The 16,031-nt window shown below is 30.9% G+C and overlaps 2 protein-coding genes across 4 annotated transcripts in view; both read left to right on the top strand.

Moving 5' to 3' along the window:
- The first annotated feature begins 645 nt into the window (after positions 1-645).
- LOC111084975 lies at positions 646-13,632 on the top strand. Of its 3 annotated transcripts, none has more exons than XM_022381725.1 (6): positions 646-662; positions 1,296-1,431; positions 4,432-4,555; positions 5,930-6,160; positions 9,259-9,320; positions 13,515-13,632. In XM_022381725.1, the coding sequence occupies exons 2-6, from the start codon at positions 1,402-1,404 to the stop codon at positions 13,587-13,589; spliced, it is 522 nt and encodes a 173-aa protein (XP_022237433.1). In that variant the 5' UTR covers positions 646-662; positions 1,296-1,401; the 3' UTR covers positions 13,590-13,632. The 3 variants fall into 3 exon arrangements, with proteins under 3 accessions (XP_022237433.1, XP_022237434.1, XP_022237431.1); XM_022381726.1 differs by having other exon boundaries at positions 647-662; positions 1,300-1,431; XM_022381723.1 differs by having other exon boundaries at positions 660-763.
- LOC106478176 (anillin-like) overlaps positions 13,628-16,031 on the top strand; it is a 30,481-nt gene continuing 28,077 nt past the window's right edge. The window contains exon 1 of the mRNA XM_022381722.1: positions 13,628-13,748. Coding sequence (XP_022237430.1) covers positions 13,646-13,748 — 103 coding nt within the window. The 5' untranslated portion in view covers positions 13,628-13,645. The remainder of the gene's footprint in view (positions 13,749-16,031) is intronic.

The raw sequence follows: 16,031 nt of genomic DNA, 5'->3' as shown, positions 1-16,031 counted from the left end.
CTCTCAATAAAAATAAATAGTAGACTTCAACTCTTACATTAAACTTATGAATAACCTTTTATGAAGTCGCAACAACTTTTTACTTAGTCTTATTGAGTCCTTTTTTTTAAAAAAACATTTTATCCATTTATTTTTACCTGTACAATTAATAGCTTATGCATAATGTCCCACAACGGATTAACAGTAATTTTAGGGACTTACAACGTTAAAATCTAGGGTTTTATTAACCGCGATGGACAGAGTGCAAACAGCCCATTATGTAGCTTCGCGCTAAAACAAACAACCTGAATCATAAATTTTTTCAATAGAAGACTGAAATGATACGAAGTTTTGAGTAACTACCATTTCACCATTAAAAACAATTATTTGAAAATGGAGTTACAAAAAAAGACGGCCCGCTGTGGGTCAGCTGTAAGTTTACGGATTACAATGCTAGAATTCGGGGCTCGATTCCCCATGGTAATAGAGTACAGATAGCTCATTATGTAGCTTTGCTCTAAAACAAACAGTTAGCAAAAGGCTTTTTTTGTATATTTGTTTTTCTGCTTTATAAACACTTGCATTTTAAAATTATTTCGCTCATTTTTTTTTTTCTATGTACACTTTCGCCACTCAAGTTTACTTCTTATACGCGTGCGCAGGCCGCCCAATTTCAAAATAAGGTGTTTGATAATAATTTAATTTCTGTGTTACTGTTAGACAAAACTTAGTGTTTGGAAGTAATGCTGTTAGTTTTATTACACTTGTAACACAACACTATCGTGTCAGTAGAAACTTACTCACTGTTACTAGGTTTAGTATATTAATAATTAGATATTATATAGTCATTGCCACTGCGTTAACTTAGTTTAACTTTAAGTTAAACTTTAAAGAAACTTTACAGAACTAGCCTAAGACTGTCAGTGTTGTTTAAGATGTATAGTATTACTAATAATACTATAAATTGTAAACAACACTAACACTACTATTAGTATTAGTAACAAGGAATATAGTTAAAAGTTAGTAACAAATTAAATAATGTAACATGTATAGTCGTTATAACTTTACATTGCTTCCAAAATTCAATGTTTCATGACTTCTGTAGTGGAATTTAACTTTTAAGTTTAATACTAGTTTAATTTAAAACTTATAAGTTACAGTGTTTTGCCTTTTTATGATTGACTTTTTGAACTTGAAAGAAAGATGTTGCTTATTGATGTTATTAGTAGCACTAATTTAACGAAGTAAGAATATAAAAAAAAAAAGAAAGATTAAGACAGCATGGCATATTATTAAGTTGGCATTTTATTGTTTAGGTAGAACTTTAGTCTCATCCAACAAGTTTGCTTATGAATATAAAGTTAACTTAAAAGATTGAAACTAACTAGGCCTACTGCTGCAGTGCTAGTACAGGGACAAAATATGGAAGGTGTTATTGATCCTTTTACAAAGGTATGTATATACTGATTAAGATAGCGATACATTAATTTGATACAAAATCATGTGGTATGTCATTGGTGGAGCCATTCTAAGATAGTATAACTAACAAAAAATCCTGGGTTCGATTCCCTGCAGTGGACACAGCACGTAGCTCAATGTAGCTTTGATCTAAAATAACCAATGAAACAAACTTGATGGCATTGACAGTGCTTTTCACAAAATGCAGTTGTCCCACACCCTGACCAGAGATGCATCCTCTTATCACCTGACCCTGCAAATGCTTTACAGTTGCATTCAAACATGCTGGATGAAACTCTTCTCCACATTGACATCAAACAAAGTGCTTCACATTAGACCTGTGCAGGTTGAACTTTGATTCATCTGAGATGAGCACATTGCTTTAGTCCAGTCAGCATGTTCTTTGGCCTAGTTGAGCCTCATCTTGTTGGTGAGGAGGGGTTTCTTTCTTGGCCATCTTGCTGGGAGATTGGCTGAACATAGGCAAATCCAGACAATGCATGCAGTAACAATGATCCCTGAAGTTTCCTGCAATGGTGTTTTGAGATCTGCAAATGACAGTTGCTGATTTTGTAAGCTCATGTTTCAGAACAATATTGTCAACTGCTGTGGAAGCTTTCTTCCTATCCCTTCCCTTCCACTGCTCCACACAGCCACTTTTTCTCTATCTCTGCACCCAGCAGCTCACAGTAGACTGGATGGTGGATAAATTTAATTCTTCTAGCAATCTGCCTTGTTGAAAGTCCTTTGTTCAAAGAAACAGTGACTGATTTTTTCCATGGAGTTAACTTCCAACCCCTGGCCATGATAGCATCACTTGTACTTTGTAGCAGATAGGCTTCTAAACTTACTCTCAGTAAAAACTTCTGTATTTATAGCCAAAAACCAGCTTATGCAATACCCAGACAGCCCATAAACTAAAGCTGCTGATGTAATAGTTAGACAGTATTGCATCATCTCTGAAACACTTTTGCACCTACATGCATTAGGGCCTCAAAAAAAAAAAAGATTATGTAGAAAAGTGTGAAAAAATAAATCTTCTCACCACTGTATATATAAGTTCATTACATAATATATACACAGTTAGATCTTTAACATTTAGACATGCACCTGTGTCACTAATCTTTGTTTAAGAAATTACTTTAAATTTATACAGTGCCAAATGTTGGCTCTGACTAAGAGAATGCTAATATATGGGACTCCTTCTCACAGTGTTAAGTTATGTATATGACAAAATATTAAATAGATTACATAAAAAATATTTGAATGGAATATATTGTGTAAGTTTAACATAAGTTTATGGAAGAGGCAGGCTAGGCTCTAGGTAAGACAATTTTATTTTTCTAAAAGGGTAAGAAATGAGTTGTTATCAACAGTAGTGGAAGCCAGAGTAGGTTTAAATATTTACTTTTCTCATGGGTAGGTGTGAAAAGAATGGTCCTTTGTTGTTCATATGTTAGATTAGAAATCTAAATAGAATAATCTTTACATGCACTTCATTGACATGTTTTGTTAAAAGATACAAAGCTAATTTGTGTATCTTTAGTCTCAATTTTCTACTGGACAGATATACTCAGATCCATTTTGTTTTGCATTAAAATACCTTCCTAATAATACCAACATTTACTGATAACTGTAGTTGTATACATAATCTTAACAGAATTGGTATAATTGTAACTTCATATCATAAATAATGCTCCAGATAAGCTTTTGACATAATGAAATAAACTGCAGCGTTTCTGAAAATGAAAATTCTTCTGAAAACTTGCATATTTTCAGGTTTCTGTGACTTTTATTCTCCAAAATCTGACATTTTGATGCTGTGTTTATGAGGTGTTTTCACTTCTTATTTCTCTACCGAAGCCCTATTAAGGACACTCAAGGCATATAAAGCATAAATTCGATAGAAATAGGAAATGAACTCTATTCATCAAATACGTATGAGCATCAAATACATTAATTAGTGTAATATAAAATAATCAAATAATCAAAATTACTGTTTGTGGTTATCACTGTTTTCAACTATCCAAGCAATTGAAATATTGCCATTATGATTTCTGAATATTATTTTCTATTAATTCAAGCTTAAATGGTTAGTGTCAGGGCTTATCAAAATAATCAATTAATCAAAATTAGCATTTCCTACTGTTACCATTTTCATTTATTCCAACTGTCTAAGTCTCATGTGAGAATAATCAATTAGTTGAAGGTAACTGATTAATGACTGTGATGATTAATTGATTATTAAATTCCAATAATTGCAGAACTCTGTAGTTCAGTACAATAAGCACTTTGTCTATAGAATCTGACTGGTATAATTTTTAGTTCAGAAGTAACCCTAACTACATGTACTCACCAGCTGGTAATTGCTGTATAACTCAGTTGTGAAATTTTTTTTTCCTTACTTGTAATTTCAAAAGCCTAATCTATTTCAGTAAACTATATCTTTGCTGAATCACTGCTCTTCAGTGATGCTTGGGAAAGTAAATCAAACAGTTTGTAGAATTTTTTGTTAAAGGATGACATCAAATCTTTCAAATTGTTTAGTTTGTCAGTCAGTTTCCAGTGAGAATGTTTTTGCTTTGTGTTTACTTTATTACAGATACAGATTTTTGTTGTTGTTTTTTTAATTGGTGAATACACACATATATGGGAATGATACAATTATGGGTAAATAGTATGTGTTTTTGTTATGCACACAAGTTTAATTTCTGGTGCCTTTTTTATGTAAAGAAATATGAATTTACATGGCCATGCATCTTATCTAGACTAAAGCACTGCTAACAGAATAATGATATGATTTGAAACTGAATTTAGTGAGTAATGTAAAATTTTAATACAAATGAAAATGCTGCTTTTTATTGGGAAGTCTGGTTAGAAAATTCATGTGTGGTTTATTTTCTGTATCAAATAATTGCTGTGTTTCTAAAAGATTTTTTAATAGTTATGTTAAGTGCTGTCTTTTATATAAAATTCTATTATTATGACCAATAGAAACTTCTGGAAAGAACACAGGCCCGTCGTGAGAATTTGAACAAAAAAATTGCTCAAATCTCAAAAACAAGTTTAAGAAAACGACGACTACCATTAGAAGAAATTCCTTCAGGCCAGTCTTCAAGTCAGTTTTTATTTTGTTTATTTATTTAGTGTTGTAGCTGTTTTGCTGGATTTATTTTAGGCACAGAAGTTTTTTTCTGGTCACCTGACCAATTCCCCTGTTACTTTTCATTGTGTTATAGTATTTTGTGCCATTGCTACTTTAAAATATTTTGATATCAGTTGGCCCAGTAATAAAAAAAATTGCCTTGCATGTGAAGTTTTAGTGCAAAATCTATTTCTTATATTTTTACTTTTCTTCAAGGTGTGTGTGAGAAAAACTAGAGCTGGGGGATTAATGGTATTTACTAATCAATTATGATCTTTCATCTGTATTTCTGATTAATTCATGGATGTTCAGCTAAACGAATTAGTGTCACAACTCACAAAAATAAATTAATGTTTGACATCATTACTACTTTTTATTATTACATCCTAATGAAATAGTCTCACTACAGTGATAAACCAGGGTGAAATCTGGTTGGAGTTGATATTGATGAAGCAATCACACAAAACTTGTTTTCACAGAGAAAGCTGCAGCTAACACTGATTTTGATCTTCACAAATTAAACTTTAATTTTATTTTAGAAATATTTCACCCAGCTTTAACAAATTTGTTCAAAACATTTGTTGGCCATCAAACTGCTTAGTTGATTTCCAAACACCAAAGAGAATGTAAAAAAAAATCAATATTACTGCTGAACCCTCTCAGTCAATGAAAATTAAATAGAACATTCTGTGTGTTATAACTGTATTGCTACAGTTCCCTAATCTAATTACTTGTACATAGTTGAGTTCTGTATTTATAAAACATTGTATGAATTATCAAAAACATTTAAATGTATCTCATAAATGTTATATAGGATCAAAACAATAGAATGTTGAGCAATGCTTTTGCAGTAGTTTAAACATTGAAACACTGATTTTTGTAATTGTATGCTTCTGGTTCAAGTTTCACCAATAATACAAGGAAAAAGGTAATTAATTGGGGTACATGAAGATGTGAGTCCTTACCATGCAGCCTGAATTGAAAAGTGTGTATTTTAGATGGCAATAAGCCATTCGTGATTGTAAAACTTAGGAGTTTTGTTTGGATCAGCTCTTAAGGAAAGTTGTTGGTATGTTAGATTAGAGGATTATGACAACTGCTAATTTTGGCCTTAACATTACATGTATATCTACAAATATGTACATAAAAAACAACAACTAACTACTAGAAAGGGATTTAAAAACTTATAATAATTCCTGACCAACTGATAACATCTGTGTTAGCCTTATGACTATCACTTGTCTATGTACTACAATGGTTTGCTGATATACTTAATCACTATAACTTTTGTTTGTTCAGTTAAAAAAGTTTTAATCAAATTTATGACTCATGTATATCCTTTTAAAGGTGGAAATGAGGCTCAAAATGGATCTCCAAAACGACAGTGTATTGAATCACCAAAGGTAAAAATTGAAGGCTATGTTCAGGAACTCCCTGCTGTGCTAGCTGAGCCTAGTTTTGATTATGTCGATAAAGTGAATATAACACAGGATGAGGAGAATGAAGAACTTGCAAATGGTGTGGTAGGAAGAATACATGGATTAGCATCTCTAAGAAGAAAAAAGTTAGAACATGATGGTAAACTTTTTTATGCTGTGTTATTTATTGCAGAAAATATGTAGTACTATTAGAAATGACTTCTGTATGTAAAGATTAAATTTGTAGGGTTGAATTTAGATTTTTGAATATTGATAATTGGTGTTCTCAAATTCATCAATCATTGGTGTATCTAAGTTAACATGTTCATTCTAATCCCCTGTATGTATCATCTCGGAGTACTTTTTCAGGATTTTCTTCACAAGATAGATTGAGCAATGAATTTCAAAAGTATTCTCAGTTTTTAATTTCATTGTCTCCTTGTCTTTCCATTTCTTTTCTTTGGGAAAAGAACAGCATTTGTTAGAATATCAACTTTTTCTTGTATTGGAAAATGACATGTTAAAGGAAATGAAATTAGGTTTAAATGTTTGAATATCACTGTGAACTTGTACATCATAACTTTAAGTCCAGAGTGGTGAAAACATTTCTAACTAGAACAGATGACCAGTAACATATACAGGGTAAATGATAATTTGCAAAACATTCAGATCATCACAAAAGTTGGATGTTACAAAGAACAATGTTTATGGCAGCAACAAACATTTGACTACTAGAGGGTTGTGCAATAAGATCAAATGCTATGCTTCTTGCCTGAAGGAGTGAGTTATTCCACTAATCTTTTTACCATTGGTTTTGGAATTGGCTTTTGTCTGGACAATTGCTAACAAAAGTAGTAGCTGTTGCAGCAATGTTATGGCCATTTTTACCATTCAACACAATTAGTTCAGTGCAATCCGCAAAAACTTAGATTGGTTGGTTACAAGATGGATTGTAGAAAGTAAAGCAACTGTATGATAAGACTATTACCAAGATGTATGTGCCAGGTAAAGATAAATGAGGAGCTAATATGCATGCAGGAGAAGCCTCTTTATTAAATCCAGGTCACCTCTATTGGTATGATATTAATCTCCTCTGCATTAGTAAGGTGAAAGGGCAACTATGGAAAGTCTTCATCAACATTCAGAAGGAATAAAACTGCTGGATAACAAAGTACCATATGGTGTAGCTAGAAAAAACAAAATATTGGGAATCAGTAGGACAATATGTTGTCAGAAAGCCACTGGTGACATTAAGAAAAGTTCTACCTCCCTTAAAACAGTTTATCTCCACATGAGGGGTCAGTGCCTGCTGATGGAAACCCTAGGATAGTCGAATAATGGTCAACAGTTCAGTGCATTCTGTAAGTGTTAACTTTGACATTTTTTAACACTCACCATTCTACTGAGATGTAGAGATCTAGTATTTTATACCTGTTGGTCAAATAGTGTATCACATTATTTTTATCATTGACATTTTTTAACACTCTCCATTCTACTGAGGAGGTGTAGAGATCTAGTCTTTTATACCTGTTGGTCAAATAGTGTATCACATTATTTTTATCATTGATATTTTTTTTTCCTTTGGATATCATTCTACATGTATCCTCCCATTTTGGAGATGATCTAACTATGTTACACAAATTATGAATCACCCTGTAGACTCCTGATAACCTTGAGGTTGTGGTATTTTTCAGGTAGAAATTGATTTCCCAACAAGTATTAGATAGTTAGATCTGCTAATAACAGCAGATTCACCTGGGAGATAAGAAGAATAATCTGAATATAATAATTTTGAATGAATTCTCCTAATATGTGTGAAATAATATGGCTGAACAAGTTTGACAAAATGAACACAATATTTGTTACAGAACAAACAAAAAGAAAAAGCAGCATACACACTTACACACATGTGAAAAGAAGTCGTTTCTAGTGGATTGTAATTAGCTACACACTTTTCTTTCTCAGGACAGACTTCTGTCAAACTAAAAACAATGATCTTAAAGTGGGTCTTTACTGAAAGAACTCTAGGTAGAAAATGAACATGGAAAGCTTGGGTTTTCTTTTCTGTCCTCAGCATTGCCTTGTGACCATTGTTCTCTCACAGCATTGGTTGGCTGTAACATTCAGACAACATCAATTTGACCAGCAAAGGATACTACGGTTGCTAATCCTTTCAACTTGGATATTATATGTTACTGCAGTATCCTCTAGAGTTGAATGAACTGCATAGAAATTAGAGAAACAAAAAGAACTTTTTAATGTTCCTATATAACTAAAGCAAGTAGAAGAAATATGATATACCTGCATAACACAAGAATAGAAGGTATGTGCTGAGAAAAAGTATGTTATACAAGCTTTTAAAACATAGATAAATTAACTTTAAAGAAAGAGGACAGTGAAACTTCTTTATGTCAGACTTTATTGAAAACTCATTCCTCTTGTCTATGGTTAATATTCCATTTTTTTATATGATTTAGTTCAAGCTCAGTATATAGATTTTGAAGACGTTTTTACATGTACATATAAAACAGATACTACGTAAAACAACAGCTCTCCTATTTCATTTCATAAGGTTTAATTTATTTGGAACCTTCTGGAAACCAAATTGTCATGCTACTGTTTTATTCTACACACCAAAAAATAGATATCAAGCTACTATTTTTAACTGGATTGAAGTTTTTGATTTGGCTATAAAATGTGTTTATGTAACTCTCTGTGCAAATTTTTTATGAGTGATATTAGTTGTAACTTAAGATGTTAGGTGTAAAAGTTACTGTCATTGTATCAATAGATGTATCATCAATCATCTCTTCAATATTTGTTGTTAGTAGCTCTTTCATTTAAATTTAAACTTTTCTTACAAAAATTCAAAACTGAACAATAATTTTGCTGCTTTTCTTCCTTTTTAACATAGAATAGTGAGCAATTTTAATTTCACTTCACATTTCATCCCACTGATTTGCAGATGGTACTATATCTAGTGCCTTCTGAGGAAAAGTTTTATACTGAATGATGTTAAATTTGTGATTTTAATTCAGATAATACTAAGAAGAAAATTTTGAAACTGTTATGACTTTTTGTAACATCCTTAGTTTTAAAACAAATTACTTTAAGGAAATAAAAGGCAAGTTGATGAATAGTGTTTTTATTTGTATGGTTAGTATTGTCAAATTTTGAACTTACTTCATTGAATTGCTTAACATTTGCTCAGTTATCGGTTTTTATATAGTGAAATATTGTATCTTTATTGGTCAATAGGTATGGAAGTGGATCATCACACTACACCTGTATTGTCTGCTCAATCTGCAGCTGAGCATGAGGTAGCTATTCCTTCTGTAGATTCTAAACATTCTGTTACCAGTTGTAATACTCATTTAGCTTCTCTTTCTGGCCAGATTAATCACTGGGAGGATGAGGACTCCTACTGCTTTCCTTCAAAACATTATATTGACAGTGTCACCTATTTAGTGAAGGCTGTTGTCCAAACTAATGCTAATAACACAACTTCTGCTAAGGTTGCTACTAACAGTCCATTTACTAACAAGACTAAATCTGAAAGTCACAAACTTTGTATGATTGGAACTGGAACAACTTCATCACTACCAGCAACTCCTGATAGTGATATTGCTAATGTTTTTTTCAAACAGAGTAACAAACTTGCTGTTGCTTCAGTTCCAATTCAGAGTAAGTCTTCTCCTTTCAAAGTTGTTAAGGAGTCAGGTGGTGGACTAAAGGTTGGTACTTCTTCTGTTGGTTTAACTGTTTTTAATGGCAAAGGAAGTGCTCAAAAGGTGGGGGAAAAAACTGCTCAAAAGCACCGACAGCAGGTGAGAAGAGTGGATATTTGGGACCATGCTCTTATTTCAGCACTGGTGAGTCTTAACTAAGCAAATTTTGATATTAAGATATTTGGTATAATTCATAAGATAGTTTAATCCTCTCACCATAGGCATGCCACAAATTTTTAGAGAGTTATTCAGAATATAAACTACCTTATTATCATTTTATATGAATAAAATTGGCAACAAAACATAGCTAATAAATCAAATTTTAATATTATATAAGTTTTAAGTTCACAATTTCATAAGGAAATATTTAGTAAAATCCTCAATCTCCTCTAGTATGAGAATTGTGACATTTGCTCTCTAGGTTTTCCCTCTTCTTTAATTTATTTACCATCCCTTCTAGAAGTGCAGAATTTAACATAAAGTACTCATTATAATATAGTTATTAATCAGGCAAAGTATAATTTTTATAGCCTTCAATCTTATTTGTTTACGGAGTCATAAACTAGAAAACCAGACCCACTTGCCATGCCCACATGTCACATCCTTTCTTTCACAAATTGCCAATAGTTCTCTCTGAAGTTTAATACTATACTGTTTATTACTAATAGAAAGTCAAAATTTTAATCTATCAAATGATGTATTATATTACATTGTTTTCTGTACAGATAATTGCCTGATTTACTTCATGTTTAAACTTTATTCCAGTAGGAAACACATCAGTGAGTTTAGCTGATTTTTTAATGGCTTTTATTGCATAGTTAGAAAGCCAGAATATGTATGATAGTTGTAGAACCTTGTCTGCTTTTTGTGTGTTATTACTCTGTATTCTTAGCTGTATTATTTAATTAAATAAGTTTTGTGTAGTTGTATCATTAGTATAAAAAAGTAGGGTTAAGTTTCATCAAAAGTTTACAGCAAAAAAATGAAGACCCAGGTAAGTTCTATATTTCTTGTTTTTCATCTGTATTGTTTATTTATTATTTAAAAAGTAACTAAAATGTAAAAATTAGAAACTTGTTAGGTAATATAAGGTAAGATAAAGAAGAAAATTATTCACGAGGTATGCTCGTGAACAGCTTGTGCGTTATGTTAAACGATATGTAACATGAGTTACATGTTTGTTAAGTGATTTACAACTTATGTGATGAGATCATTAGTTTAACACAGCTCAAAAGGAAATAAGACAATAAAATTTAAGTAGAAACAGATGTATACTGTTGTGAATGTTAAGCTGTTTAGGATAAACAAATGTAGTTTCTTGTTACAATTTGCAGTTATTCTAGAAAGAAGAAAGGGTAATTTAGATTTATTTCGTATTTTTTATGGTGGTTATGAGATCGTACAAATTGACTGAATGTGTATAGAGTTAGGATAGAGAAAATAATGGACAAAATATAAAGTTTTATTGAAAAAAATGTTTGAAATGTATTTAGGACGTTTTTGAGGTTATGCAAATGAAATTTAACAATTTTCAGAGGAAGAAAAGTACTTTTACTCTTAACATGAAAATCACTTTGCACTTGGAGCAGTCAACACTTTGACTCCATATATTCACTGAGAACTGTTTAGTAAAAGTACATCATTAGAAATTCTGATTTTTTGTCTACAAAAGACTTGGATATACAAAACATATTAAAAGTTATAGTATGGATACTCTAAAGGTCAATGTGGGGTCACGAATTGGATCGAATTGATTGAGCCTGTAGCGAGAGAGTTAACTGACTGCTGCTGTACAACAGATAAATTGTAGTTAACATCTGGCAAGTTGCTATATGAATTTAGAAATTGGCAAAAATATGTACTATACCTAAATGTATTTTACTGATACATACTTAGGTTTTTAATTTTTTCAGTTTTTCAGTGTTGGAAAAATGAAGGATTTGAAGTATAAGTGCAAATTCACCCAGCTCTTTGTGTGTGTGAAATGACGGACAATTTGGCACCTTCAATGGATAATTCTTTTACCCAAGATGTCATGCTTTTTCAATGGGTGTATGTTCATCCAGTCAAAATATTAATTTGTCTAAACAATAAAAAATCTGAGGATGAAAAAAGAAATAACATTTTATTTAACCAATAAATATTTTATTGTGTTTAAACCAATCAAAAACTTGAGGCTGAGGCATCCAAAGGAGGTACAGGATCTTACAAGATCCAAAGGCTGAATTGATCAGATGCCAATAGGTGCCGAATGTATTTTTTCAATTGGTGCTGAAATTCCAGGTTTTCACTTGTCCTGTCCTCTTGTGTGTATATCATAGAGTATAAAGACAATTATATCTTTGGTTTAAGTACATACGTATCGAGTATTATTAAAAAACATGTTTCAACTATTTTGAGTTAAACATTATTGTACATTAATATGTAAAGAAATTCATTTGATATATATATGTATTGTACAAGGAGTGAGATATTCCTTAACAGGATATATGCTTTCCCATTTAGTAATGCTGTATTTTGGTACAGTTATTGTTATATAAAATGAGATGTGATGCTACATTATTTTTTGTTTTATATTTACAACCAAATTGTGCATTGTACATGAACATTAGGTCCTTTGAGATGTGTGTTGGTAACTGCACAGAATTTTTAGTCATAGTTTCAATTTCAGTTACTTTTTCAGTTGCAGAAACTTAGTTTAGTTATCTTTGAACAAAAATAGAACAACAGCTACTATTGGCTTAGTTAGATTAGGAAGTTAACTAATTTATACAATGAGATTCTGCAGTAAGAAATCAAGTGTGTATGAATTAATTCTTAATATTTGGCTGAAATAATGTAGAATTAACTGACTTCCATTCATCAAATTATCACTAGTATGAGATCACAGTGACATTGTAAGCTCAATATGAAATACCAAAAGAAGTATATAATAATTATTTTATCATATAAAAATATTTAATTACTTCACAGAAGTTATGTTTTTCTAGATTACTAGTGAAAAACTTTTCAGTTATATAAGTTGTTCTCGTATACTATTTGTAGCTAAAAAACATGTGAGGAATAACATTTAACATATATAATGGTGAAACATCTGTCACTTTGGCAGACAACTAGACTCAGGAGAAAGTACAGTGGAGATTAATGCACTACTCCCTTTTGAGGTGGTAAACATAGTCTTTTTTTTTCCACGGGATTCTTCTTTTTGTGTATTAATTACTTCTATTTTGACCAATTGGGTTAAATAACTTATCCAGCTTATCTGTTCTTTGAAAAATGACTTCTTTAATCTTTATAATATCTGAACTTAAAAAGTGACTTTTTAAAGCAGTATTTTATCAATATTCTTGTGAAAGTCATGATAAACACCATCCAAAAGAGTGCTTTTAACAAAACTTTTTTTTAAAGAACTTCCTTGAATCATACTGATAACTTTATTTTAAATATTGTATGTAATCCTTAAAAACAGCTTCAAAAACCTTATTAACAACAAAAGTGAAACAACGAAGCTGTACCTTCTGGAATTTAACTTCATTTTCTTTCTGTAGAGAGGGAAAAAAAAACGTTTTCAATCATCAAATTACCCTCACTCTCCTGCAACTTTCAAAAGTAAACTAGTTCTGATTATTTTCTGGTAAACTCTTTAAAAAGTTTTAAAATATTATTCCTTAGGTCCATAAGATTTACATACTTGAACTTTTCTGTTCATTTCAAAGATGCATTCACTATTTACCTAGAGCAGTGCAAACATAACTATTCAGTGATTCATGAATTATCATCTTATAGGAAGCTCAAGGATTTACAAGATCCTCTTCAGCATCCGGGCTTGACTATAAAAAAGAAATAAAGGTTTTAAGATAGCTTCCAAGGAAGAAGACGTGGAAGAATATCTGTTTGAGGTTTCTGATGATGGGAAAATGTTTGAAGGCAAATCTTCAACTTCATTGAAAAGTTCTGCTTCCATTGCACATTCAAAAAGCTGGAAAACAGTAAGAAAAGAAGAACAAAGCAATAAGAATGGTAAAACAAGTTTAATCTTAAAGTTTTAATTTTTTAAATTCTTATTTCAGTTTAAATATTGTTGTAGAAATTACTTGTTTCTCATTTTATATTTTTAAATATTTCAGAGCTTGTAATTATGGTTATTCTTAAACATGCTATTTTATTTACTTACAAGTAGATTTAGGCATGGTGTAGGTGCTAGAAAATTTACTTTTTTTAAACTTTGCAATTCTGTGTTCTTCCAAACCAGTTGCTACTTTCATCCTTTTTCTTCTCAGTGTAAAAGACATTACTGCTTCTTAACATGCAATAATGTTTCCATCAGTACTTTGAGTTCTGCAACTAATTGTTGAAATTAAAAGCCTCATGAAATTTCAGTAGTACCACAAGAGTTCATTGGAAGAAACCACCCAGATGTGTATCCTACAGTTATTGGACTTTGCAACTGGCCCAAGTTGACTACTTATATTATATACTATTGTTCTATTTATTGTAATTTTTGTACACAAAGATTTCTAAAAAATTTTTTGTTTGTTAATCAAGAAATACAACTACTAGTTACACAAAAAAGATATTTTTAAAATTACTACATACAAATTCCACTTGGAAATGGCTAGTGGAAGCTGTAGTTTAAAACTTTGAAAGCTATAATTATGTAAAAAAATTATTCAAACCAGTGTAAAGAAATTATGAATTTTAACTTCATCATTCATCTCACCATCACCTTTACTACAAACTAGTAATTATCAGACCAACATACTGAGTCTTGGATTAAAATACTTTAAAAGTTGAGTATAAAGTAAGAAAAAGCTTAGTTATTTGATGAAAGAATCTGTTTTTAAAATGAAATTCCAGTTTAATCTCATACACTGCCATTATGTGTTCAATGTATTAGGTAACATGTGTTATAACATTGTCTATCATTTAATGTTTTCATTTTGATTATTTGGTACAAATAGTGCCAATTCTAGTCCACATAACATTAACAAATTAATTTATTTCTTCAATAACATTTGCTTCAGGCTATGTTCACTTTGATGCAAGTTGCAGGCCTAATACACTAATAATGTTTAAAAATTTCCTTGGTTGCTAACAAGTGCCGACTAACTTACTGATTAGCTTACAGAAGCACTAACTCTTGCTGAATAACTTGATTCAATCAATATTCTCTCAGTCAACAACTACTTGCTTCCTCCACTCTGAATATTTCACTGAATTCTCTTATCACTGAACTAATTGCTTCATAATTCATAACTTGTATTTATAAGTAATATTTTAATTTCAATGTTCACTAGAAAAAGCTAAAAATACAGCTTACAACAATTGTAAGGTTATGTTTTGCAGTGTACTGTAAGCGTTAAAGGTGTTTAACAGTTTTATTGTGGAAGGTGAAGAAAAGTTGATGATATAAGAATAGAGTTGGGCAATTAGTAGAATGTACTAATTGATTAACTGTCATTGGAATAATCAAAAATAGTAATAATCAGGAACTGTAATTTTAATTAGTTGACTATTTTAAAACATTAATTAATTTCATCATCATTTTGATTACTGGATAATTGGAATAATTGAAGATAATAATTATTGGAAGCACTAGTTGTTTATTTTTGTGTCATTAATTGATTTAATCATAATTTTGACAAGTTGATTATTTCATGTAACACTTATGTCAATGATACTCACTGGTAATTTATTAATCAAGTTAATTAGCCAGCTGTAAAGAATATTATGCCCTCAGTTGGTTAGATAACAGGAAAAAACCTCAAATTTTCTAGTTTATTGTTAAGTATGAAACATTGGGATGGATATATCACATAACTTGTTCTTTGGGAGCAGATGACATTACTTCTGTAAAGTTCAGCATGGCTTCTCACCTGTGTTTTTGTAATGGAATTTGAGTTGTTTGGATATGTAGATAGAATGCATGGAACCTAGAAGGTGATTTTATGCTCTAGGTGAGTGCATACTTATTAAAGAACAAGTATAAATACTGATAAATGGAGTGAAGTTAAATTTAAATGCATCATGATGTACGTTTTCAGCTTTCTTTGTATGCTTTTTGCTAGTAATGAATTAATCCTTTTGCCACAGGCATCCTTTACTGCACATGTCACAAGGTTTTTAATGAGTTACATTCAAAATTTAATTAAACTACTTTTTATGTTATACCAATTAGTGTAGCTAAAATCATAGCTAATAATCCATATTTTAATAGTTACAATATTCAGGCTCTCCAGCGTTCCTAGTATTTCCTAGTTTTCCTAGTTTTTACAAAAAGCTCCTAGTATTTCTAGTTTTTTT

The sequence above is a fragment of the Limulus polyphemus genome, unplaced genomic scaffold (assembly GCF_000517525.1).
Source record: "Limulus polyphemus unplaced genomic scaffold, Limulus_polyphemus-2.1.2 Scaffold187, whole genome shotgun sequence".
In the NCBI taxonomy this organism is placed as follows: domain Eukaryota; kingdom Metazoa; phylum Arthropoda; class Merostomata; order Xiphosura; family Limulidae; genus Limulus; species Limulus polyphemus.
The sequence above is the reverse complement of the archived record's forward strand: the minus strand, read 5'-3'. Positions and strand labels throughout refer to the sequence as shown.

Coding starts and splice junctions, on each gene's coding strand:
- LOC111084975 (XM_022381725.1), top strand. CDS start 1,402: ATGGAAGGTGTTATTGATCCTTTTACAAAG. Junction 1,432..4,431: donor TTATTGATCCTTTTACAAAG/GTATGTATATAC, acceptor TATGACCAATAG/AAACTTCTGGAAAGAACACA. Junction 4,556..5,929: donor TCCTTCAGGCCAGTCTTCAA/GTCAGTTTTTAT, acceptor ATCCTTTTAAAG/GTGGAAATGAGGCTCAAAAT.